This window comes from Lathamus discolor, chromosome 5 (genome assembly GCF_037157495.1).
Source record: "Lathamus discolor isolate bLatDis1 chromosome 5, bLatDis1.hap1, whole genome shotgun sequence".
NCBI classification, from domain to species: Eukaryota; Metazoa; Chordata; class Aves; order Psittaciformes; family Psittacidae; genus Lathamus; species Lathamus discolor.
Window position 1 is genome coordinate 106,042,161 of NC_088888.1, and position 19,708 is coordinate 106,061,868.

The following is a 19,708-nucleotide window of genomic DNA, read 5'->3' on the forward strand; positions in this document are numbered from 1 at the left end:
TTGGGAGCCAGAGGTGGATGGGGCCATTTCCCTGCTCCCAACTCCCACAAACATGCCAACCACATCCCAAATACAGGCTGGAGAGGCACACAACCATCTCTACCCTGCTTTCTTGTAAGAAAAGGATGAGATTTAAAAGGTCAGAGGGAATCACCAAGCAGGTCCCCTGATTTATGTGGTTGGACTGTGTAGCCCAGAAAGAAGACAAAGACCCATACATGACATTTACTGAGTTTAAATCCTGCATATCAGGGAATATCTGAATATATTAAAAGATATAATAAATTTTGGAGCTCCTCAGTGGGCTACCAAAGTATCATTGGCTTTGGCATGTCTCTGTTGCTTTAAACACACACCATCTCCTCCTCATTGTCTCACACTAACCTTGAAGAACCTGTCCCTTTAGATTAAATAAAGGTCTTCAGAGTTGTTTTTCAAGACCTTTCATCAGCATTAAATCTATGTTGAAAATGTTATGCTTTAATGCATCCAGGACATCACCGAAATGAGTGCTGGACAAAAGTGCAGGAAAACCAGTAATAATCTTGGACCTTTTCATGCCACTTTCTTGTTCTTTTTCAAGGAATTGCCAACAAAAATCATAGTATAAAAATAGAACTTAAATGTCAAGCACCTTTGTGATCTGCTAGCTTCAGTTTATATCCACACATGTATATGCAAAGGGGAAGAAGAGAAGCCAACAATCCCACCCCCAGGGCTCACCAGCTCTCCAAGGATGCAGCTTCATAAGCCAAATTTTACCTCCTGTCCCTCCCCTGCTGCCTCCCTTTGCTGGCCTTGAAGCTCAGACGGCTGTTTCATCAGCTGGATCAGCCTGTTGGCTGTCTCAGAAAACTGATGTTTTATTTTTGGTGTTCGTTTGGGGGTTAATGCCCTAAACTCTGCGTTATGAGGGGCAAACGCCAGGGCTGCATAAATGAGTGCGGGAGCAGGTGCAGATCTGCCCAATCGGTAGGGACCTGCACTTGATCCAGCCTAAACTGCTCAGGTTGGCCCGAAAGTGAGATTGGTTTCCCTGGAGTGTTGTTATCCCACATCCAGATTTGGATGTTTATGGAGGGACCTTGATCCAAAGGGCAGTGCTCTCTCCCTGCTGCAGGTCCCCTCTCCTCGCCCAAAAGCATCCCGTAAGCGCCGCGGCTCCTCCGGAGGATGTCGCAGCCTGCCTGGGTGGATTTCCTCACTGGGATGACCAGCCACGCTCGGCGGCACCGGAGGAAAGCCGGGAGAGCTCCCAGCCGCACGCCAGCAATGCCATGCATAAACCCGTCACCGCCGTGCAAAGCAGAGCCCAGCGCCTAAGCGGCGGCGGGGTCCCGTGCGGCGCGCAGTGGTTTTCAGGCATGGCCCCGTGCCAGACGCTGTTCCAGGCGCAGCGGCGGTCCCTCCCGGGCAGATTGTCCCGTCTGAGCGCTAAGGCAAAGTCTGGTCCCTCCCCTTCAGGGAGAGCCCGGCCGCCGGGCTGCCCGCGACAGAGACGTCCTCCTGCGGGAGCAGCCGCCTCTCGCCGGGCTCCGGAGGGACCACGGTGGCCGACGGGTCCGTCCCGCACCTCCAGCCGGCGGGACGGGAGCGGAGGGCGGCTGGGGCACTGCACGCCAGGTATGTGGGGTGCCAAGCACTGCTACATGGGGAAGAAGGGTCCGGGGACGGCGTGGGGAGGAGCAACCGTGGTGCGAGGGGGATTTTAAGGAGCTCGGTAGTTTCGGTGCAGTCCCTGGCACAGCTTGGCACTGCCCCCGCTCCTGGCTTCAGCCTGCTCTTCCCAAAGCCTGTCCCAAATCCTCACAGGCTCAAGCTTCTCCACTTCCTCCCAGCCCCTTATCTGACCCCAAATCCCTGTGTGTCCCTGCAGAGGCGTCAGATTTGCTCTGGGTGAGCTGCATGGGGGGGTCATGGTGGATCCTGCTGTGTGTACAGCCAATGTTCAGAGGAAAAGTGAATGGAGTTTTCCTGCAGGGAAAAGTAGCCCACCTCCTGACATGGACATGCCCAGCGTGGGGATGAGAAGCAACAGTCCCAGTCTGCACCAAGGGAAACTCAGACTAGAGGGAAGGGGAAAAAATAATTCACAGCAAGGGTGACTAACCTCCGCTTCATATGTCCAACACTGAGACATGCAAAACCGAGGCAGCCCTATACATACCCTGCTTTGAGCTGGGCTTTGGACTACGTGACCTCCAATGGTCCTTTCCAACCTAAATTCTTCTGGGAGGCTGTGAGGGACACAGAGCATGAGGTTGTGGGTGCTCTGCATCATGGCATTCATCTCCCCCAGACCCAGCATCTGCAAGGCGGGACCCTGCACCCTGGCTGCTATTGGAGCTGGCAGGGAGAGAGATGGTGGTTTCAGGATGTGGTTTGCCCTGGTGTACTTTAAGCCCAATGAGCTCAGCTACAGGTGACAAGGTGGTGGACTGTAACGTTAGTCAGACACTAACAGAGCTTGCCTGTACTTTAGCCTGTGACACAACCACCTCCAGGAGCAGTAGGTAGTGGCTCTTCAGGGCAGGAACCAAGGGTGGCAAAGCCATCTGGGCTTGCACTTACCAGCCCTGCTGACATGATTTACAGCAGCTGAGAAGCTGTTGTGACTTACTACTGGGGACATGGAAGGTCCTCTAATGGGCAGCTATAGGCGGAAACAGGAGACGCTCAGATCTCCATCTCTGGAGGGTGCCTCCTCCTGCTGATTCCAAAGCTGCTGCCTGCTACTTCCACTCGAAGTCCCCATGTCCCACCCCCATTTCCCAGCCATGCAGCAGGCAGGTTTTCCACCACCCAGGTCCTGCTGCAGGCCCAAAGAGTTTCTTTGGTGACTAAGATGAGGCACTTAAGAGCAGTGGCCACAACTGGGGCTTTAAGGTAAATGCTGTCATAACTCTTAAGAGTGCTTTCCCCCTGCAGATCCAGTGAATGTTGAAATGTTTTGATATCTGAGGTAGGGTCTACAGTGATCCCATGCCCCAGTGATGAGAAATTGCTCTGGTTCAACCTGCAGTGCCAAATCAGGCAGGGAACATACTTAAATTACCAAAGGGAGCAGTGACACATCCATCTGCTGCAGAGCATCTCACTGGGGAGTGCTACTGAGATGAGCACACGGAGGCATGGCTGGAAGAACCTGGCCTAACCTGGGATACAGGAGCATCACCTGAAAGGCTGGGAATCACCCACCTCCACCTTTGCTTCTGTGTCTCCATTTTTGATCCTGAGAAAGCATGTACCCTCCTTCCCCAGCCTCATGTGCCATCTGTGCTCATGGTGATGCGCTGTCACCAAATTACTGAGGTCAGCACCACCCCTGCACTAAGCCACACCAAGATGTTAAGAATCACAGAATAGTTTGGGTTGGAAGAGCCCTTAAAGCTCATCCAGTTCCAGCCCCCCTGCCACGGGCAGGGACACCTTCCACTATAGCAGGTTGCTCCAATCCCCATCCAGCCTGGCCTTGAACACTTGTTGGATGGAAGCAGCCTTTAAAAAGTGCTGTGTGCTTGTTTACTGGAAAAAAAAGAAGTGTCTCACATCAGTGGAAAAATACACATTTGCATCTCAGTGACAGCCTCAGCCATTTGCGCTCTGCAACGCAAAAGGCTCAGTGTGAAGAGCTTTGTCCTTCTGCTCCCCCACGTTTGGCAGGCTCCGCTCCCCCGCTTTTGCAGCCTTCAAATAAAGGACAAGCCAAGGTCAGGGAAAAACAAAGAGGAAAACAAGTAAAACAAGGAGGTGAAAACCCGTCTAAAACTGTAGGCACTGGTAAAACCTCCCCTGCTGCTGCCCACTGTCCAAGTGAGAGCTCCTGCATACCAACTGCTCCCTGTTTGCTCTTGCACTGCCCAGACCCCGCTGCAGCTTTGTCCTCCTTTGCTGGAAAAGCTGGCACCTCTCCATCCCCCAGCTGCTGGGATGGATACTTATGGAGGTGGCAGAGATGAGGCTTTTTCAGGCACAGGAAGAGGTCACCCCAACACCAGCACCCCCATCCTCTGTTCTCCACTAGTAACTCCCCACACGCTGCATGGAGATGCTGAGCAGCCTGAGGAATGGCAAATGCAGTGGGGAAGGTGCCAGGAAGAAGCACAGTGATACCCACAACCCTGTTCTGCTGCTCTCATGTGCATAAGCTCTCCTACTGCAAGCCCCCAAAGCACCAGAGAGCTTGCAGGATCTGGGCCCCAAAAGCACAATGCCAGCTTACCTCCTCGTGCCAGCTTACACAGACCCAGGGAAGTCAGTGCCAATTTATACCAACACTGGATCCAGCCTTGGAATTTAAGTACCCGGAAAGGCTGTTGGAGCTGGTTCCTGCACCCTTCCAATCCCCAGCTCCAGAGCTGCTGCATGAACTGCCTGATGACAGCCACAGCATGTTGGCTCTGGCACACAAACCACCATTACACGAGGAAGCCATCATCTGCCTGACAGCATTCGTAAGCACCAACGTGGGCATGCTGCTGTCAGATGCAACTTCAACTTCCATTTTCACGCTTTGACAACACCCTGTTACCGCACTTAAAGGGGATCCAGTACTGTCCAGGGCATGCGTGGACTCCAGTTGTTAAAAATCTAGGAGCAGCACACTCATCTCAGACATCACCTATTGTACAACCAGCTGGGCTGCAGGATTCCAGGCTTAAGGCGTACACAGACTGGGGTAAAGGTTGGACTTGATGATCTTGACGGTCTTCTCCAATCTAGCTGATTCTGTGATAAACATACAGCATAACATTTGATGATAAACAGCCTGATGCATTTCTTAAGTAAGAATGTAAGATTTTGATTTCCAGTACTGCAGGAGGAGAGGTGGCATGATGGATGCTGTTATCTCACAGTATCCATAAGAAAATCAATTCCCAGCACTTAATTTAACAGCTATAGGGTTTTTGGGTTGTTTCTCTTCTGCTACAGGTGCTGGGGGCACATAAATGATGACAAGTTGGGTTAGGACAAAAAGAACAGGTGTGCGGCATAAACTGCAGAGGCTAACAGGATGCAGGTTCAACATTTCTTTTTCTGCTGTTCCTTTCAGAGGCAGACAAACTGGGCAGAGCAGCAGCTTAGCATCTGAGTAGTAAAATGCCCTGTACTATGCTGTTATTTAATTCTAAAGGGGGCCTACAAGAATGCTGGAGAAGGAGTTTTTACAAAGTGACAGGACAAAGGGGAATGGCTTTAAACTGAAAGAGGGGAAATTTAGATTAGCTATTAGGATTAAGTTCTTCACTATCAGGATGGTGAGGCGCTGGCACAGGTTGCCCGGGGAAGCTGTGGCTGCCCCATCCCTGGCAGTGTTCAAGCCCAGGTTGGACAGGGCTCAGAGCAACCTGGTCTAGTGGAAGGTGTCCCTGCCCGTGTCAGGGGGGTGGAACTGGATGATCCTTAAGGTTCTTTCCAACCCAAACCATTCTGTGATTCTGATCCCCCCAAAAGAGTAAAGCGGAGCATATACATCATTTTAACCTGGGATTTCACAAGAAATTACATTGGTCTAGATTAAGGAAAATCATGCTCCAGATGCAAAACATCTTTTCAATTTGCATTTCTTACCATAAGCAAGGTGCATGCCCCAAGAAAAATGTTAAGGTATTACAGGTGATGTTTTACTGAAATTCAAGTATAAACAGGAGTAGGTCATAAGATAAGCAATGGGATTTTCCCACCTCTTTTGTGTCCTTTTCTTAATTAGTGCTTTAAAACTTAATGGTCTGCTTAATGCATTTGGCTTATGAGACTAGCAGGAATTTTAACTGTTTGCTTTTAAAAAAACCAGCCATAATATTTTATAGTTTCTGGTCATTTAATGCCCCCAAAACACCCTTTTCTGTTCAGAAAAGCCAGACCCAGGGCAGTGGCAGCAGATGAACTCCAGCCCTCTAGACTTGGGATGGACAGTCAGAGCTCTGCTCTTGGACCTACTGCGAAGTCCTTTTGTAGCCCTGGGTAGGAGAAAGAAGGCATTTCTACCAAAAGAACCCAGTTTATAACCTAGCAATAGCCTTGTACCTATTAAAAAAACCCCCAAAAGGTCTGTAGCTTTTTGACAAACAGGGCTTACTAGAATATTTAAAAATGACAAGAACCTCTCAGAGAAACTACATCATAAAACAGCAGACACATTTCTTCAGTTACTTATAACAACTGTTCGATTTTTGGTTTTGTGCTCTTTATTTCAACGGGAAATAAACTTCCCAACAGCCCCAGAAGGCCTGAGCCTCCCCTTAGGTACCGTCTGGCTTCTGTGCTAAATGCAAAAGCTCACCCCAGATTTGCAGTTCTAGTTAGGCCAGCTTTTGCCCAGATGCCTCTCCAGTTAGACCTGGCTCCATAAATGATGCTTAATTGTCAGCTAGAACCCTATACAGCAAAGATGCTGAACCCAGAGCATAAAACTTCCCTTTACAATTTCACATGAAAACGAAGTCAGCTTTTTTTTCTTTTTAATTCCATTTTTGGCTAAAACTGTTACAGTTCCAGAAACGCAGTACTCGGCTTCCCTGTTTACTGCTGACCCCACACAATCTCTGCCTTTCCCCCATATACACATTCCCCTGTACCAAGAGGAAACCCAGGAGCAGCTCCCCCAGTCACTGAGCCAGCTGCAGGAGGAACTGGCAGGGCCATCTCTTCAAAGAGCAGCAGCAAAGCTGTCAAGCTCCGTCTTAAACTCAATCCTCATCTGCGCTTAAGCCCTCTTCCAACTGCTATTAGTAGCGGCCAAGCATTTAAACCCAACCGCATCCTCGCCTGCCATCAGGTAAAGCTCCCCCCGAGCAGTTTCACTTTATGGGAATGTATGAAAAGTTTCTTCACAGAGAGGTATTGGAAGAGGCTGCCCAGGGCAGTGGTGGAATCACTGTCCCTGGAAGTGTTCAAAAACTACGTAGACGAGGCCCTCAGTGATATGGTTGAGTGGTGCTCCTGGCAGTCCTGCGAGAATGGTTGGACCTGATGATTTTAAAGCTCTTTTCCAGCCTAGTTGATTCGGCGATTCTATGGAGCTGGGCTGTCCAGTGTTTTCTCAGAGCGACGGATGTGGAACTTTCTCTATGCTGATGGAGTTGCTAGGTGCAAAGGGGAGCTGGGAGCAGAGCAACAGGGTACCAATGGTAGGTTTCCTCTTTGCTCCCCTCTCGGGTACGTTGAGGGGGGCTGTACATCTATAGTGGTACCACCGTGTGTCTTTATTGCCCATGGCGCCCTAAGGAGTGGGGCAGAGGCGTGCGGGCAGCACGGGCAGGGCAGGCAGCGCATCCCTAGGCGGCCAGGTCGTAGTCGTCGCGCTCCTGGTTGTAGTCGAGCACCTTCTGCCGGAGGCGAGAGGCGTCCACCCAGGTGATGAAGTCCTCCATGGCGCGGGGGATGAGGACGGCGGGGTCGGTCACCACCTCGGGCCCCACGCGGACGTGGCCCTGCTCCACGAAGGTGACGGCGTGGCGCAGGTTCTGCGCCATGCGCAGCTTCAGCAGCAGGCAGGGCAGGCGCCGCCGGCAGAACGCGGCCGCGGACAGGCTCTCGCAGACGGCCAGGGACTGCCGCCCGCTCACCAGCCCCAGCCCGTACAGCTTCTCCAGCAGCGCGGCCGCGCAGCGGGAGCGGAAGGCGGCGCTGGCCGGGCCCAGGTCCCGGAGGCGGCAGGCCAAGGTGCGGACGGCGCGGGCCAGCGCCTTGTAGTGCACGTAGTCCTCCCGCCGGCCCAGCCGGTAGCGCCGCAGGGCCTTCACCTCGGCCAAGCTCCCCGCCGCCGCCTCCCAGCTCACCAGCTCCAGCCGCCGCAGCAGCTTCTGCTCGTGGTACTTCAGCTTCCGCACCATCCTGACGGGAACGTGCTGCCGCCAGCCACCGCCCCTTCCGGGGAGGAGCGGCCGCGCTCCGCCCGCCGCGGCCCCTCCTCGTCCGCCCCGGAGGGCCTGGGGGCTGGCCGAGAGGCCTTGCCGGCGGGGGTATGGTTGCCGGTCTGGGACACACGGTGCTGGGGCTGCTGCTGCCACCGGGGGAAGGAGAAGTGGCTGCTTGGAGCCGCGGCGGCTGCCGGAGCGCGGGGCGCGCTGCCTAGGGAGGGATGCGGCTGCTCCCCGCTGCGCTGTGCGGGCACCCAGGGCGGGCCTGGCTCCGAGGGCTCACCCCAGGTACGGGCCGGCTTCCCAGCAGCCTCCCCTGCGCGGACGGGGCGTTTCTCTCCAGTGGCCAAATCCAGCCTTCATCTTCCCTCTTGAGGAACGGCTCCGGCCTTCGGTTTTCTCCGTGACACCCTTCTACCCAGATGCGTAGGCTTGTTTTGCTCACCGAGGAGCTGAGAAATCCCCGCTCTCTGCCGGTCGGACTCGGAGGAGCAGCTCCATGTCGTAGCCTGGTGGGGAGGGAACTGCCTTCACAACTGAAATCTGCTGCTCTTCCCTCTTCGTGCCCGAGAAGTGAGACTGCTGCTGCTGCCCCGCACCGCAGCACCTCGACCTCCTGAGTGTTGCCACAGCGCCCACAGCCAAAGGATTCCTCCTTGCCTTTCTGTTCGGTGCATGGTGTTCTCTGATCCCTGGGACTCGGGATACTGCTCCAAGGGAACCCCCCAAAAGAGCAGGTCAGGCTGGTGACTCGGGATTTTAGATCTCTGATTCTCATCAAGGTTCTTGTATCAGCTCAACCTTTAATTTCCTGCATCTTCAACATGTCAGGGTAGGTGGTCTGTCACACAGGACGTTGCAGGCTCTTGATTTGCTTTGTGGTTTTCCCCAGGTTTGTCAGTGAATGCACCAATGGAACCGGGGAGCAGCAGTGCTGAGAAGTTTTACAGGATCCCTAAAGGAAAGGGACCACACTCGGTTGGATGCACAGACCTGATGACAGAAAATGAAGTTGAGGTAAAGCGCTTGGTGCTTCCTTCTTAGACTTAAAGCTACAGCTTTAGTGAAACGACTCACTATAGTTGTACAGATGAATCAAACAGAAGGTCTTGTCTGTGTGCAGGAATGCTCCATGGCACACGCTCAGAGCTGAGCTTCCTGCCCTCTTTGTCCCAGTGTAGTATGTGTACTGGGCCTTTACCAGATCACAGAATCACAGAATCACAGAATCCCAAGGGTTGGAAGGGACCTAAAAAGATCATCTAGTCCAACCCCCCTGCAAGAGCAGGGTAACCTACAGTACATCACACAGGAACTTGTCCAGGCGGGCCTTGAATATCTCCAGTGTAGGAGACTCCACAACCCCCCTGGGCAACCTGTTCCAGTGCTCTGTCACTCTTACAGTAATGAAGTTCAGATGGATGTAAACTACAAGTCTCCCCTATAGCTACTTCCTCCCACCTTCCTAGCATACTTGCCTTCCTGGCTCCCTTAGGCAAGATAATGCAGACCAGCTTGTGTCCTCCTGGGACCCATGGGGTTCTTCCCATCCATCCCACTGCTGCCTTCTGCTTTGGCTGCTGCAGAGACTCCACATGCAGTCTCCGAGACTGTAGCTGTTTTCTCATCACAAAGATCCCAACAGGGTTTGGCAGGGCTGGGTGATGAGGGTAGGCAGTGTTTCAGCCACAGGGTAAAGCATGAGGTGTCTTCCTAAGGTTTTACCTATCTGTAAAAGAGCAGGATGTCAATTCTGTAAGTGGTTAGTACAGGGAGAAGCCACGGTAAGGAGATGGGGACAGTAAATAGGCAGCTGATGAGCTCACTTGTGGTTTTCCATTTGAAATTCTGTTGCTTTTTAATTTTCCCATGAGAATGTGCTTGCATCTACACTGTAGTTTTATTCCTCAGGCTAGCCAGGTATAGTGGAACTTGTGATCAGTCTGTAGTGATTATTCATATGTTTTTCTTTACTGAGCTTACTCCATACTAGTATAAAATAAGCAGTTTGTTTCTCTTTGCAATCAGCCTGTGTTTTTCTGAGATAAGCACTCTGTATAATTACAGTTCTCTCAGGTGCAGGTAATGAACCTCTTCCCCTTTCTGGTATGCAGTTAGTCACCTGGGGAAGTTCACTGGAATCATTCTGGGATCAAATTAATATCGCTTCCAGTACAGATGAAGGTGGTTTCTTCTGTAATGGTCTTTGTGTCAAAGCTTGATTTAAGTTTGATGACTAAATAGACTCAAGCTTCATTAAACAAGTTTTTGGTGCATGTTATGTATGAAACGGATAAATTAGTGTTCAAGAAACCAGAGTTTGTTCCAAGGTTCATGTTCTTTTTGTCCCTGGACTTAACTTGTTAAAACAAAAGCACAGTTTTAGCAAGACAGAGAATTTGAATAGTGTCACAAATTTCCTTGCAAGCCAGGAAGTAAGAATACAAGTTACAAACAGCTTATCTGCCGGGAGGTCTGCTCTAAGGTGTGCCATGGTACATTGCTGCTGCCTGCATAGAAGGAATCTTGGCAAGGGGCTATGGAGGATCTGTGTAAATGTGGAAAGTGTGGGTGATTTCCTGGAAGACCTGGAGTGCAGACAGTTAAAGAAGATCCAAACTGGTAAGAAACAGAGGCAGCTAAAACACAGGTTAACAAAGTTGTGTTTAGAAAGATGAACCACTGCAGACTTGTAAACAGCCCAAGAGCTTTACTGACTGCCTTTTGCTCAGCTTAGCCAGCCATACTATGGCCACATTGAGATCATGCCTGTGACTACCCACTCTGCTGGAGAAACGAGTCTCAGGGTAAAATTTGTCTTGCTAACCTAGAGGAAAGGTATACTTCTAGAAGGGTTCTTCTTTTCCCAGTTAGCAAGCTGAATTGGGTCAGTAACAGCTGGAAGGGTGAAGCAAGAGTCACCCCTGTTAAACTGATCAGACTGCAGCATTGTGCCATTCCCTGAAGGGGAGGCATAGTGAGGAACACAGGAAAAATGACCCAGCAGTATGCAGAAATGGAGCAAATAGGTAGTGTTTGTAATGCTTAACTTCATGAAATGGAGCGTTATGAACTAGCCATAGGATAACCTAGAGAAGGTGATGTGTATCTTTGCCTGGATGCCAACAGTCATGCTACTTTAAATTCATTGCAGGGACAGAAAGATAGTGACATCGGATCGGCATCAAATCCTATCTAGAATAACCATTTTCTCGTGAGTTAATTCTCTTGAGCTGTTGTTCTTGTATCTGAAGCCCTTGGCAAAAATGTTTCTACTTTTTCTTCACAGGGAAGCTTCTTGCGCCTGTATTATCCATCATGCAGTGCCACAGATAATGAAGAGGCACCATGGATTCCAGATAAAGAATACTATCAGGGACTCTCTGACTTCCTTAACATGTATCGAATTGTAGGAGAAAGGCTTTTCCAGTACTACGTTGGTAAGACTGATTCTGGTTTTATTCCTTGACTAGTGCAAGGGCATGAGCTCTGTACAGTCAGTTGTCGCTTGAGTGCTCCATGAGCCCTGTGTTACTGCTGCAGGACTGAAAAACAGCTTTTCTCAAAGAAGTGTGTTTGTTTGGGATGGGTTTGTGTAGTGAGGCTCAATGCTGGACATGATTCAGTTCTCAGGCAGATCTGCAGTGTCTTGACTGCGCTGAGTAGAAATGGCTGGGCAGTTTGCTCTAGGAAGAGCTTGGTTAAGGTGCACCTATGTGTTGGGATTTAAATCCCACAGGGAAAGTCATAGATATACAAAGGTCAGATAGATCCTAAGGTCTGAATACCAACTAGACTTGCATGCATGCCTATCCCTATAAATCTGTTTTCATAGCGTTTAAGACATATATAGGGCTTGTGCTAGGCTGTGGATGGGAGGAGGAGAAGAAAGTAACTTCCCTAGTAGAAAGTGTTTTCAGAATCAGATCTATGTTTGTCTCCTGTATTATAAGGATGAGATTTGGTACCTTATCTTTAGATGACCACCATGAAATCAGCAGTCACCAGATTCTCTCATTTCAGTAATAATGACATATGCTTCAATTTTTATCTAGGTTCAGTGACCTGTCCTGCAAAGTCAAATGCTGCTTTTAAGCTGGGAGAAAAATACCCACTCCTCATTTTTTCTCATGGACTTGGAGCTTTTCGGTAATTCCACAGATGGCTGACAAGTTATTTTTGTTGTCTATGTAGACAGCAGCCTCCAAGAATGGTTCTGAACAGATTTTCAGTAGGGGGGTGAGATCTCTGTGGTGTTGGAAAAGATTAGAACAGGCTGCTGTGTATCAGTGCCCTTCCACTGAAATCAACAGCAGTAAATAAAAGCAGGGTTGGTGTACTTGTTTGTGTTTCCCCTGTGTGTTTTAGGGGTGAAGGTATTTCATAATCCGTGAGCATGTGTGAAGATTAACTAGCTGATTTTTGGATAGCTCTTTGAAGCTGGAAAGTGTGATATGTGCTACTTGTTTAAAATCATTAACATTTTTTCTTCTGAATAGGTAGTAAAACAGTAACAGGGTTTTGTGAAAAGGCTCTGGTGCCTGGCATACAAAAGCCTGCTTTACTGGCTAGCAAATTTAAACAGAAGAAATAGCGAACCTATGTGTGTGAACCTATGTGAACCACACATACATAGTGTGGTCAACGTTTAAAGAGCAGTCCAACTGAAATAAGGACCTATGCACATGTCTTACCATGGTGTGGTTTTGATTGTAGGACCATCTATTCGGCTATTTGCATAGAGATGGCTTCTCAAGGCTTTGTAGTGGCTGCTGTGGAGCACAGGTGCGTATACTGCACGTTCCTGAGGTCTGGTGGAAAACTTTCTCACATTAAATAAGTTCTAAAGAGGAACTTACGTGTATTTTTAAAGAAAAACTACCTTACCTTCTTCAGCCCTGTCACCCTCCTCACATGCTGTTCTCTTCACCCCCTCTCTGTTTCTCAGCTTAACTCTTATCTAAGCAAAGGGTGGGGTTTAGACTGGATATTAGGAAAAGTTTCTTCACCAAAAGGGTGCTCAGATATTGGAACAGGCTACCCAGGGCAGTTGTGGAATCACTGTCCTGGGAAGTGTTCAAAAAAACATGTAGATGAGGCCCTTAGAGACAGGTTTAGTGGTGGACTTGGACTCCTGGGGTAAAGGTTGGACTTGATCTTAGAGGTGTTTTCCAACCTAGTTGATTCTAAAGGGGATTTGCTTAGATAAGCCCTTGAATGAGAAGTCCTGAGGTAGATATCATTCATCATTCTTCAGGCAATCTGTTTTTCTCTCTCTGTTAGAGCCTGGATAATAACTTCCTTGGGTGACATAGTTTAGTGTGAAGTGTCCCTGCCCATGGCAGGGGGGTTGGAACTGGATGATCTTAAGGTCCTTTCCAACCCTAACTATTCTATGATTCTATAATATAAAGAAAGCAGGAGTTTTGGTGGGGTTAATGCATCATTTAGAAAGTCTGTCAACACTCAGTTGTGATTGCAGCAGCATTGGTGGGTAGCTGAATCTCTTGAGATAAGTGAAAGCTAAAATTTCCGCAAACTTCATTTCAAACATCCCCAGAAATAACCTTATGTTGATATTACAGAGATGAATCTGCTTCAGCAACGTATTACTGTAAAAAAAAGTCCATTTCTGAACCACAGGAAGAGTCTGCGTCAGGCCTGGAGAAGGAGTGGATCTACTACAGGAAACTAAAAACTGGAGAGGAAGAGCGTTGTTTGCGCCATAAGCAGGTACTCATCCTAAGTCTGGGCTCTAGGAAGTGAGGCAGGAGTGGTATGTTGAGGGCTAACCAGCAGACTCTTTCCCTTTAACTATGTCTGCAGTCTTCTGCCATGACTCATATGCATATGCAAAAATACATCAAGTCCTGTGTCCCTGAAGATGGGAAAGCCAACAGCAGCTTTCTTCAGAGCATAAACTGCTTCCTCAACAAAGCTTTCTCATGAAGTTGCACTGTTGAGCGTAGTCAGCTGTTTCACCCCTGCTTCCAGTCAGCTTTCTGTTTCTTCTCTGTGTTCACACTTTTGCTGCCCAGCCCAGCCTTTAAGTGACACAGAATTAATTTCAGATGTTTGTGTAGCCTTAGGCTTGCTTTAGCTTTTGTTTACTGTTGGATAGCAAGATGAATCATGTTGGCTTCATCATCTTCAACACACTTTAATGTGGTTTATAGCAATGTAGACTATGCAGACTTCCTTGTGATAAGCAGCATCCATACTAGATGTGGTAATGGTCATACTGATGATTTCCTCAAGTGTAGACTTGATCTTTCAAATAATGGGAGTGTTTTCTTCCTGCTAAGGCAGACTTAGCCAGGGAGGTGTTTATCTCCCTAGGCCATACAGACAGCAGTACAAGAGTCATTTCCTGTGTGCATACAACATCCTATTTACAAGTCTAAATGCATAGTGTCTGAGCTTGCAGATAACCTCCAGAAGCTGTTGCCTGCAAATTTCAGTAATGGGTAAGTCAGGAGATTGATATTTCTTTGAAATTCAGTGATGCACAGGCATCTTGCTGCTGCCTACACACTGCAGTTCCCAGGGACAGCACTGTTCTCTGGCTGCTTTTGAAGCTTTTCTTTTACTGATATACTGAAGTCAAAACCACTTCTTATTCTGAACAATGAGAACTTTTATTTGCAGCACCTTTGTACCGTTTTCAAGAATATATATATATTATATATATATATATATATATATATACACAAGAAGACTGGCTTCTTGAGAGTTTCTTATTTTGGGTTTATCCAGTGTAAAGATGATTTCAGGGGTGTTGTGGAGATGGGGCAAGTGATGTAGTGACATTTGCTCATCAAAGTGAGCACAAAGAGGAGTAGCGAGTCAGCCTTCCTTGTGGTTGTATAACTTAAGCTTTTGCACATCCCAGCAACCCCTTCTCTGAGTAGTGAAAGGATGAAGGATTGAAAGTCTTGGCACTTGGATCTACATGTGCATGTAGATCCTCCATGTGCAGAGGCTCTACACAAGAGCTTCAACTCTTTGGACCTCCAAAAGTCAGTTTTGTTTGTTGATCAGACATCAGAGTTCCATTCTGCAGTTCAGAATAGTTCTTACAGTGTCGGACACAAAAGGTAGGGGGAAATCAGACAGTGTTGTGTCCAAAGGGCCTGCAAGCCTAGTGGTTGTCTGAAAATTCCTTCCACTGCTCTGTCCCAACTTCTCTTTCTCCCCAGGTGCAGCAGAGAGCGCAGGAGTGTATCAAAGCTCTCAATCTCATTCTTAAAATCAATTCAGGAGAGGAAGTAACGAATGTGCTAAATTCAAACTTTGACTGGAATAGCCTAAAGGTGAGTGAAGCGCTGTGACTGCATCTTGTTAAACACCTGATAATGCTTCTGGTTTCCCTCTTCCATTTCTAAACTGGTGCCTGTAAACTATTCTGAAGATCACACTGTAGATCTGTGAAAATATTCTCAGCTAGATAGATAGCAATGGAGCTGAAATAATACTTCTCCTACTTCAATAGGATCTATTGCCTAAAAAATTATTCCATAAAAACAAAACAAACGAAAAAAAGAAAAGTTTGGGAAAGAAAGTCTCTTACAGCACCTGGATTTTTTTGACAGGATTCTGTTGATACTAGCAGAATAGCTGTGATGGGACACTCTTTTGGTGGTGCTACAGTTATTGAGAGTCTCAGCAAAGAAATAAGATTCAGGTAAGTATGCAAAACAAGGCAAGAGACATTTGGCACTTAAGAGGTCTGGAGCAGGGGACCTTGCCTAAGATCCCCCAACTGCTGATTAGCTCTTGAAGAAAAGGCTTGTTTGGCATGTCTTGTTTTCTCAAGTTGTGCTTCTTTCAGCCATGGGGATGTGGTGGAACACAATAGCTGCATCATACTGTATCATGTACCATGATACTGTGGCACCCTGATGAATCTCCTGTGCGGGGCTGCACCTGGCAACTGAGACCATGGATACTACAATAATGGATTAATTCTCTCCCCCAGAGGAGAACTAATTTTTAAACAAAGTGATTCATTCATCTGTTCCCCTGTTCAGTTTCATAGAGTGTTTCTCTGCCATGTCTCCTGCAAATCAAAGCATGCTGAGAACTTCCATACAAAGCTTCCTGCTTCTGTGAGAGTACCCAATTGTTTTTGACAGGTGTGGCATTGCCCTGGACGCATGGATGCTTCCAGTAGGAGATGACATTTACCAAAACAGTGTCCAGCAACCGCTGCTTTTTATCAACTCTGAAAAATTCCAGTGGGCTGATAACATCTTAAAGATGAAGAAGCTCAGCTCCAATGACACAAACAAGAAAATGATCACTATTAAGTAAGTGTCCAGGATCCATCATTTCTGTGGTTGTTACTCTCTTGTTGAAGATGTTCAGTTGCATAAGAGGGATGTGGACCTTTTTGAGCCAGTCCAGAGGAGGTCACAATGGTGTTCCAAGGGCTGGAGCACCTCTGCTATGGAGACAGGCTGAGAGAGCTGGGCTTGTTCAGCCTGGAGAAGGCTCCTTAAGGGGAGACCTTAGAGCAGCTTCCAGTGCCTAAAGGGCCAACAGGAAACCTGGAGAGGGACTTTTGTCAAGGGCCTGTAGGGACAGGACAAAGGGAAATGGCTTTAACCTGGCAGAGGGGAGATTGAGATGAGATACTAGGAAGAAGTTCTTCCCTGTGAGGGTGCTGAGGCCCTGGCACAGGTTGCCCAGAGAAGCTGTGGCTGCCCCAAACCTGGCAAGTGTTCAAGGCCAGGTTGGATGGGGCTTTTAGCAACCTGGTCTAGTAGAAGGTGTCGCTGCCTGTGGCAGGGGGGTTGAAACTAGGTGATCTTTAAGGTCCCTTCCAACCGAAAACACTCAATGGTTCTATATAACTGCAGAAAGACAGTCAATACTTTCTCATGGCCCAGGTTTTCACTGCATGTTTAAAACAGATAGCAATATGTCCCCACACTGGAGACAGAGACTTCTCAAAGCCGCCAGTAACCCTAAGTTTACGATACCCCAAGGTATGCATTCCTGCCCCAGGCCGCAAGTTTTGCTCAAAGGCAGATCTGCATTTGAACACTTTAAATAGCCTTCTGGGTGCATTTATGCACTTGCATCATTAAGGTACTGCGTGCAGCAGAGTTGATGGCTCTATAATAAACCTTATACTCGGAGCAGAGAGACAACTTGAAGTTTTGCCAAGCCCACTTCTGATTGCTGTTGCAGTGACTACAGTAAAACATGTACAAAACTTCTTCCCTTCTGTGATTAGGGCAGAATTCACTACTCATCTCACTCACTCACATCTCATTCACTACTCATGCTCATGAGATTAACCTGCTTTATCTTCTGCTAAAAAAGACAGTATAAGATGTGTGACTGCCTTTGAAGAAGCCTGTGCGACCTATGGCATCTTTTAATCAGACACTCTTAAGAGCCTGGGGCTCATTTTTCTGTTTGCAGGGGGTCAGTACATCAGAGCTTTCCTGACTTTACCTTTGTGAGTGGAGGACTTATTGGAAGATTTTTCAAACTAAAAGGAGAAATAGATCCAAATGAAGCTATTGATATAAGCAATCATGCATCATTAGCCTTCCTGCAGAAACATTTGAGTAAGTATCTGTTTACATCTAAGTATGAAGTTAATATTTAATTCCTCTGAGGCCTTCTATATAACCATTCAGTTTAGAACAAGAACAGAAGCAAGCAACTTAACATAAGCCGGCTTCAGTGTGTGCTCGCAGCCCAGAAACCAACTGTACCCTGGGCTGCATCAAAAGAAGCATGACCAGCAGGTGGGAGGTGATCCTGCCCCTCTACTCTGCTCTTGTGAGACCTCACCTGGAGTATTGTGTGCAGTTCTGGTGTCCTCACCATAAAAAGGACATGGAACTGCTGGAACAAGTCCAGAGGAGGGCCACGAGGATGATCAGGGGATTGGAGCACCTCCGGTATGAAGACAGGCTGAGAAAGTTGGGGCTGTTCAGCCTGGAGAAGAGAAGGCTGCATGGGGACCTCATAGCAGCCTTCCAGTACCTGAAGGGGACACACAAGGGTGCTGGGGAGGGGCTCTTCATTAGGGACTGTAGTGATAGGACAAGGGGTAATGGGTTAACACTTAAACGGGAAGTTTTGATTAGATATAAGGAGGAAGTTCTTTACTGTGAGGGTGGTGAGGCACTGGAATGGGTTGCCCAAGGAAGTTGTGAATGCTCCATCCCTGTCAGTGTTCAAGGCCAGGTTGGACAGAGTCTTGGGTGACATAGTTTAGTGTGAGGTGTCCCTGCCCATGGCAGGTGGGTTGGAACTAGATGATCTTAAGGTCCTTTCCAACCCTAACTATTCTATGGTTCTATGTTATTCTTCCTCCCTAAAACATCATGCTTCCCCTACTTCGCCAAGTTGGTTTCATTTTTCAGTGTAGCTTTAAGAAAGCCAATTACTTAAGTCATTGCAACTCAGGCTTCCTTTTCCCCATTTTACAGGTCTTAAGAAAGATTTTGATCAGTGGGATTCTCTTGTGGATGGCATAGGACCCAATGTTATTCCTGGTACCAATATTGACTTACCTCCAGCTGAACCTGAGTAAGGAATACAAAGAAGTACTGAAAATGCTACAGACATCACAACACTAACATTGGCCAAACATTACTCAGACACGTGATAACGTTGGCCACCTACACAGCTTTTGGGGTGTGGAACAGAAAAAGAAAACAAAAAATAAAAAAGACATAAGGCATTAGGTTATATTATCATCAAAATGTTGAGAGGTTTTAGTTCAAATGAGTTAGTGGGATTCTCTGTAACACTGCAACAGGGTAGCTTCTGCTTTGTAGGCAGCCGAGGGGAAATCATTTGATGGTAATTTAAACTCTGTAGTTTTGATTTAGAATCAAGTTTGCAGAGAGACAGTTAAGCTCTAAGAAATTCAGCTGAAGTTGTGCTTATCAAGGTTTAAGTCAGTCTGCATCCAGCAAACTGTTTTTGCAGTGTAAGAAAAAAAAAAAGAAATCTCTGATTTGTTGTTAAACCACTTGGGTATTTCAGCTGTACTCCAACAACAGTTGAAAGTTGGAGCAGGTTTTTGCTCCTCCTAAGTCAGAGAGTTAACAGATGAAGGGTTTCAACACTGTCTTATTTTAGTAAGCCCCAGTAAAAGCTACAAGAAATAGCTTAATGTAACAGAAGTGTTTGTTCAGACACAGGATTTCTCATACGAGCTCAACCCACTTATATTTAAGATCTGTGTTTACTACCATACTCTGAGGCTGTTTCCATTCCAAAAGCTGCTGAAATGGTCACTTTTCTTGTAGCAACTATAACGGCCCTTAGTCAAAGCTCCAAGCAGTGCCCTTCGTGTTCCTGTCTGTATTACCACTGTCAGTCATACTGTTGTAGGTGAAATTACAGAAGAGATGCGTCCCTTTTACCACTCCCTTTAGAAAGGAGTAATTAAGCATTGCTTGATCATCTTGATGTTTCTCTCGTGGATGTACTACTCAGACACTCATCTTTGTACAGGTACTTGCTGTCTGTATCTGTCAGTAAAAGCAGTTGACTATGTGGTTTGCTAAAGGAAGCTCTGGAGCTCTGGTTTTTAGAGCACCACTCCTTGAAGCTGCCACCTGGAAGAGCGACTTCTAAATGAATAAACCTTGCAAAAGGGGGAGTACTTCTAACTGTAGCCTATTTGCTTCAAAATTACGTGACAAAACTGAAGCAAGCAGAACAATTAACAGAATAATTAAATACTTATATAATCTGTGAGCTTAACATGAGATTACAACATCTACAACCTGTTTTCAGAATTAAATTCTCTCCAGCCTACTAATATGTATTGTCTCTATTAAGGGACTAGACACACACTTGTTTCTTCT

General features: G+C 47.5%; 2 protein-coding genes across 4 annotated transcripts; one reads left to right on the forward strand and one right to left on the reverse strand.

Moving 5' to 3' along the window:
- The first annotated feature begins 1,271 nt into the window (after positions 1–1,271).
- PLA2G7 (phospholipase A2 group VII) lies at positions 1,272–19,658 on the forward strand. 3 transcript variants are annotated; one of them, XM_065681786.1, is made up of 11 exons: positions 1,272–1,623; positions 8,755–8,879; positions 11,152–11,302; positions 11,918–12,011; positions 12,579–12,647; positions 13,448–13,595; positions 15,062–15,175; positions 15,455–15,546; positions 15,998–16,171; positions 17,295–17,443; positions 18,317–19,658. In XM_065681786.1, exons 1-11 carry the CDS (start codon positions 1,278–1,280, stop codon positions 18,418–18,420), a joined length of 1,566 nt encoding a protein of 521 aa, XP_065537858.1. In that variant the 5' UTR covers positions 1,272–1,277; the 3' UTR covers positions 18,421–19,658. The 3 variants fall into 3 exon arrangements, with proteins under 3 accessions (XP_065537858.1, XP_065537859.1, XP_065537860.1); XM_065681787.1 differs by lacking the exon at positions 1,272–1,623 and adding an exon at positions 7,890–8,150; XM_065681788.1 differs by lacking the exon at positions 1,272–1,623 and adding an exon at positions 8,157–8,599.
- Positions 6,171–7,895, reverse strand: IMP3 (IMP U3 small nucleolar ribonucleoprotein 3). Its single transcript, XM_065681789.1, has one exon. It carries the CDS (start codon positions 7,833–7,835, stop codon positions 7,278–7,280), a length of 558 nt encoding a protein of 185 aa, XP_065537861.1. The 5' UTR covers positions 7,836–7,895; the 3' UTR covers positions 6,171–7,277.
- Positions 19,659–19,708: the final 50 nt, after the last annotated feature.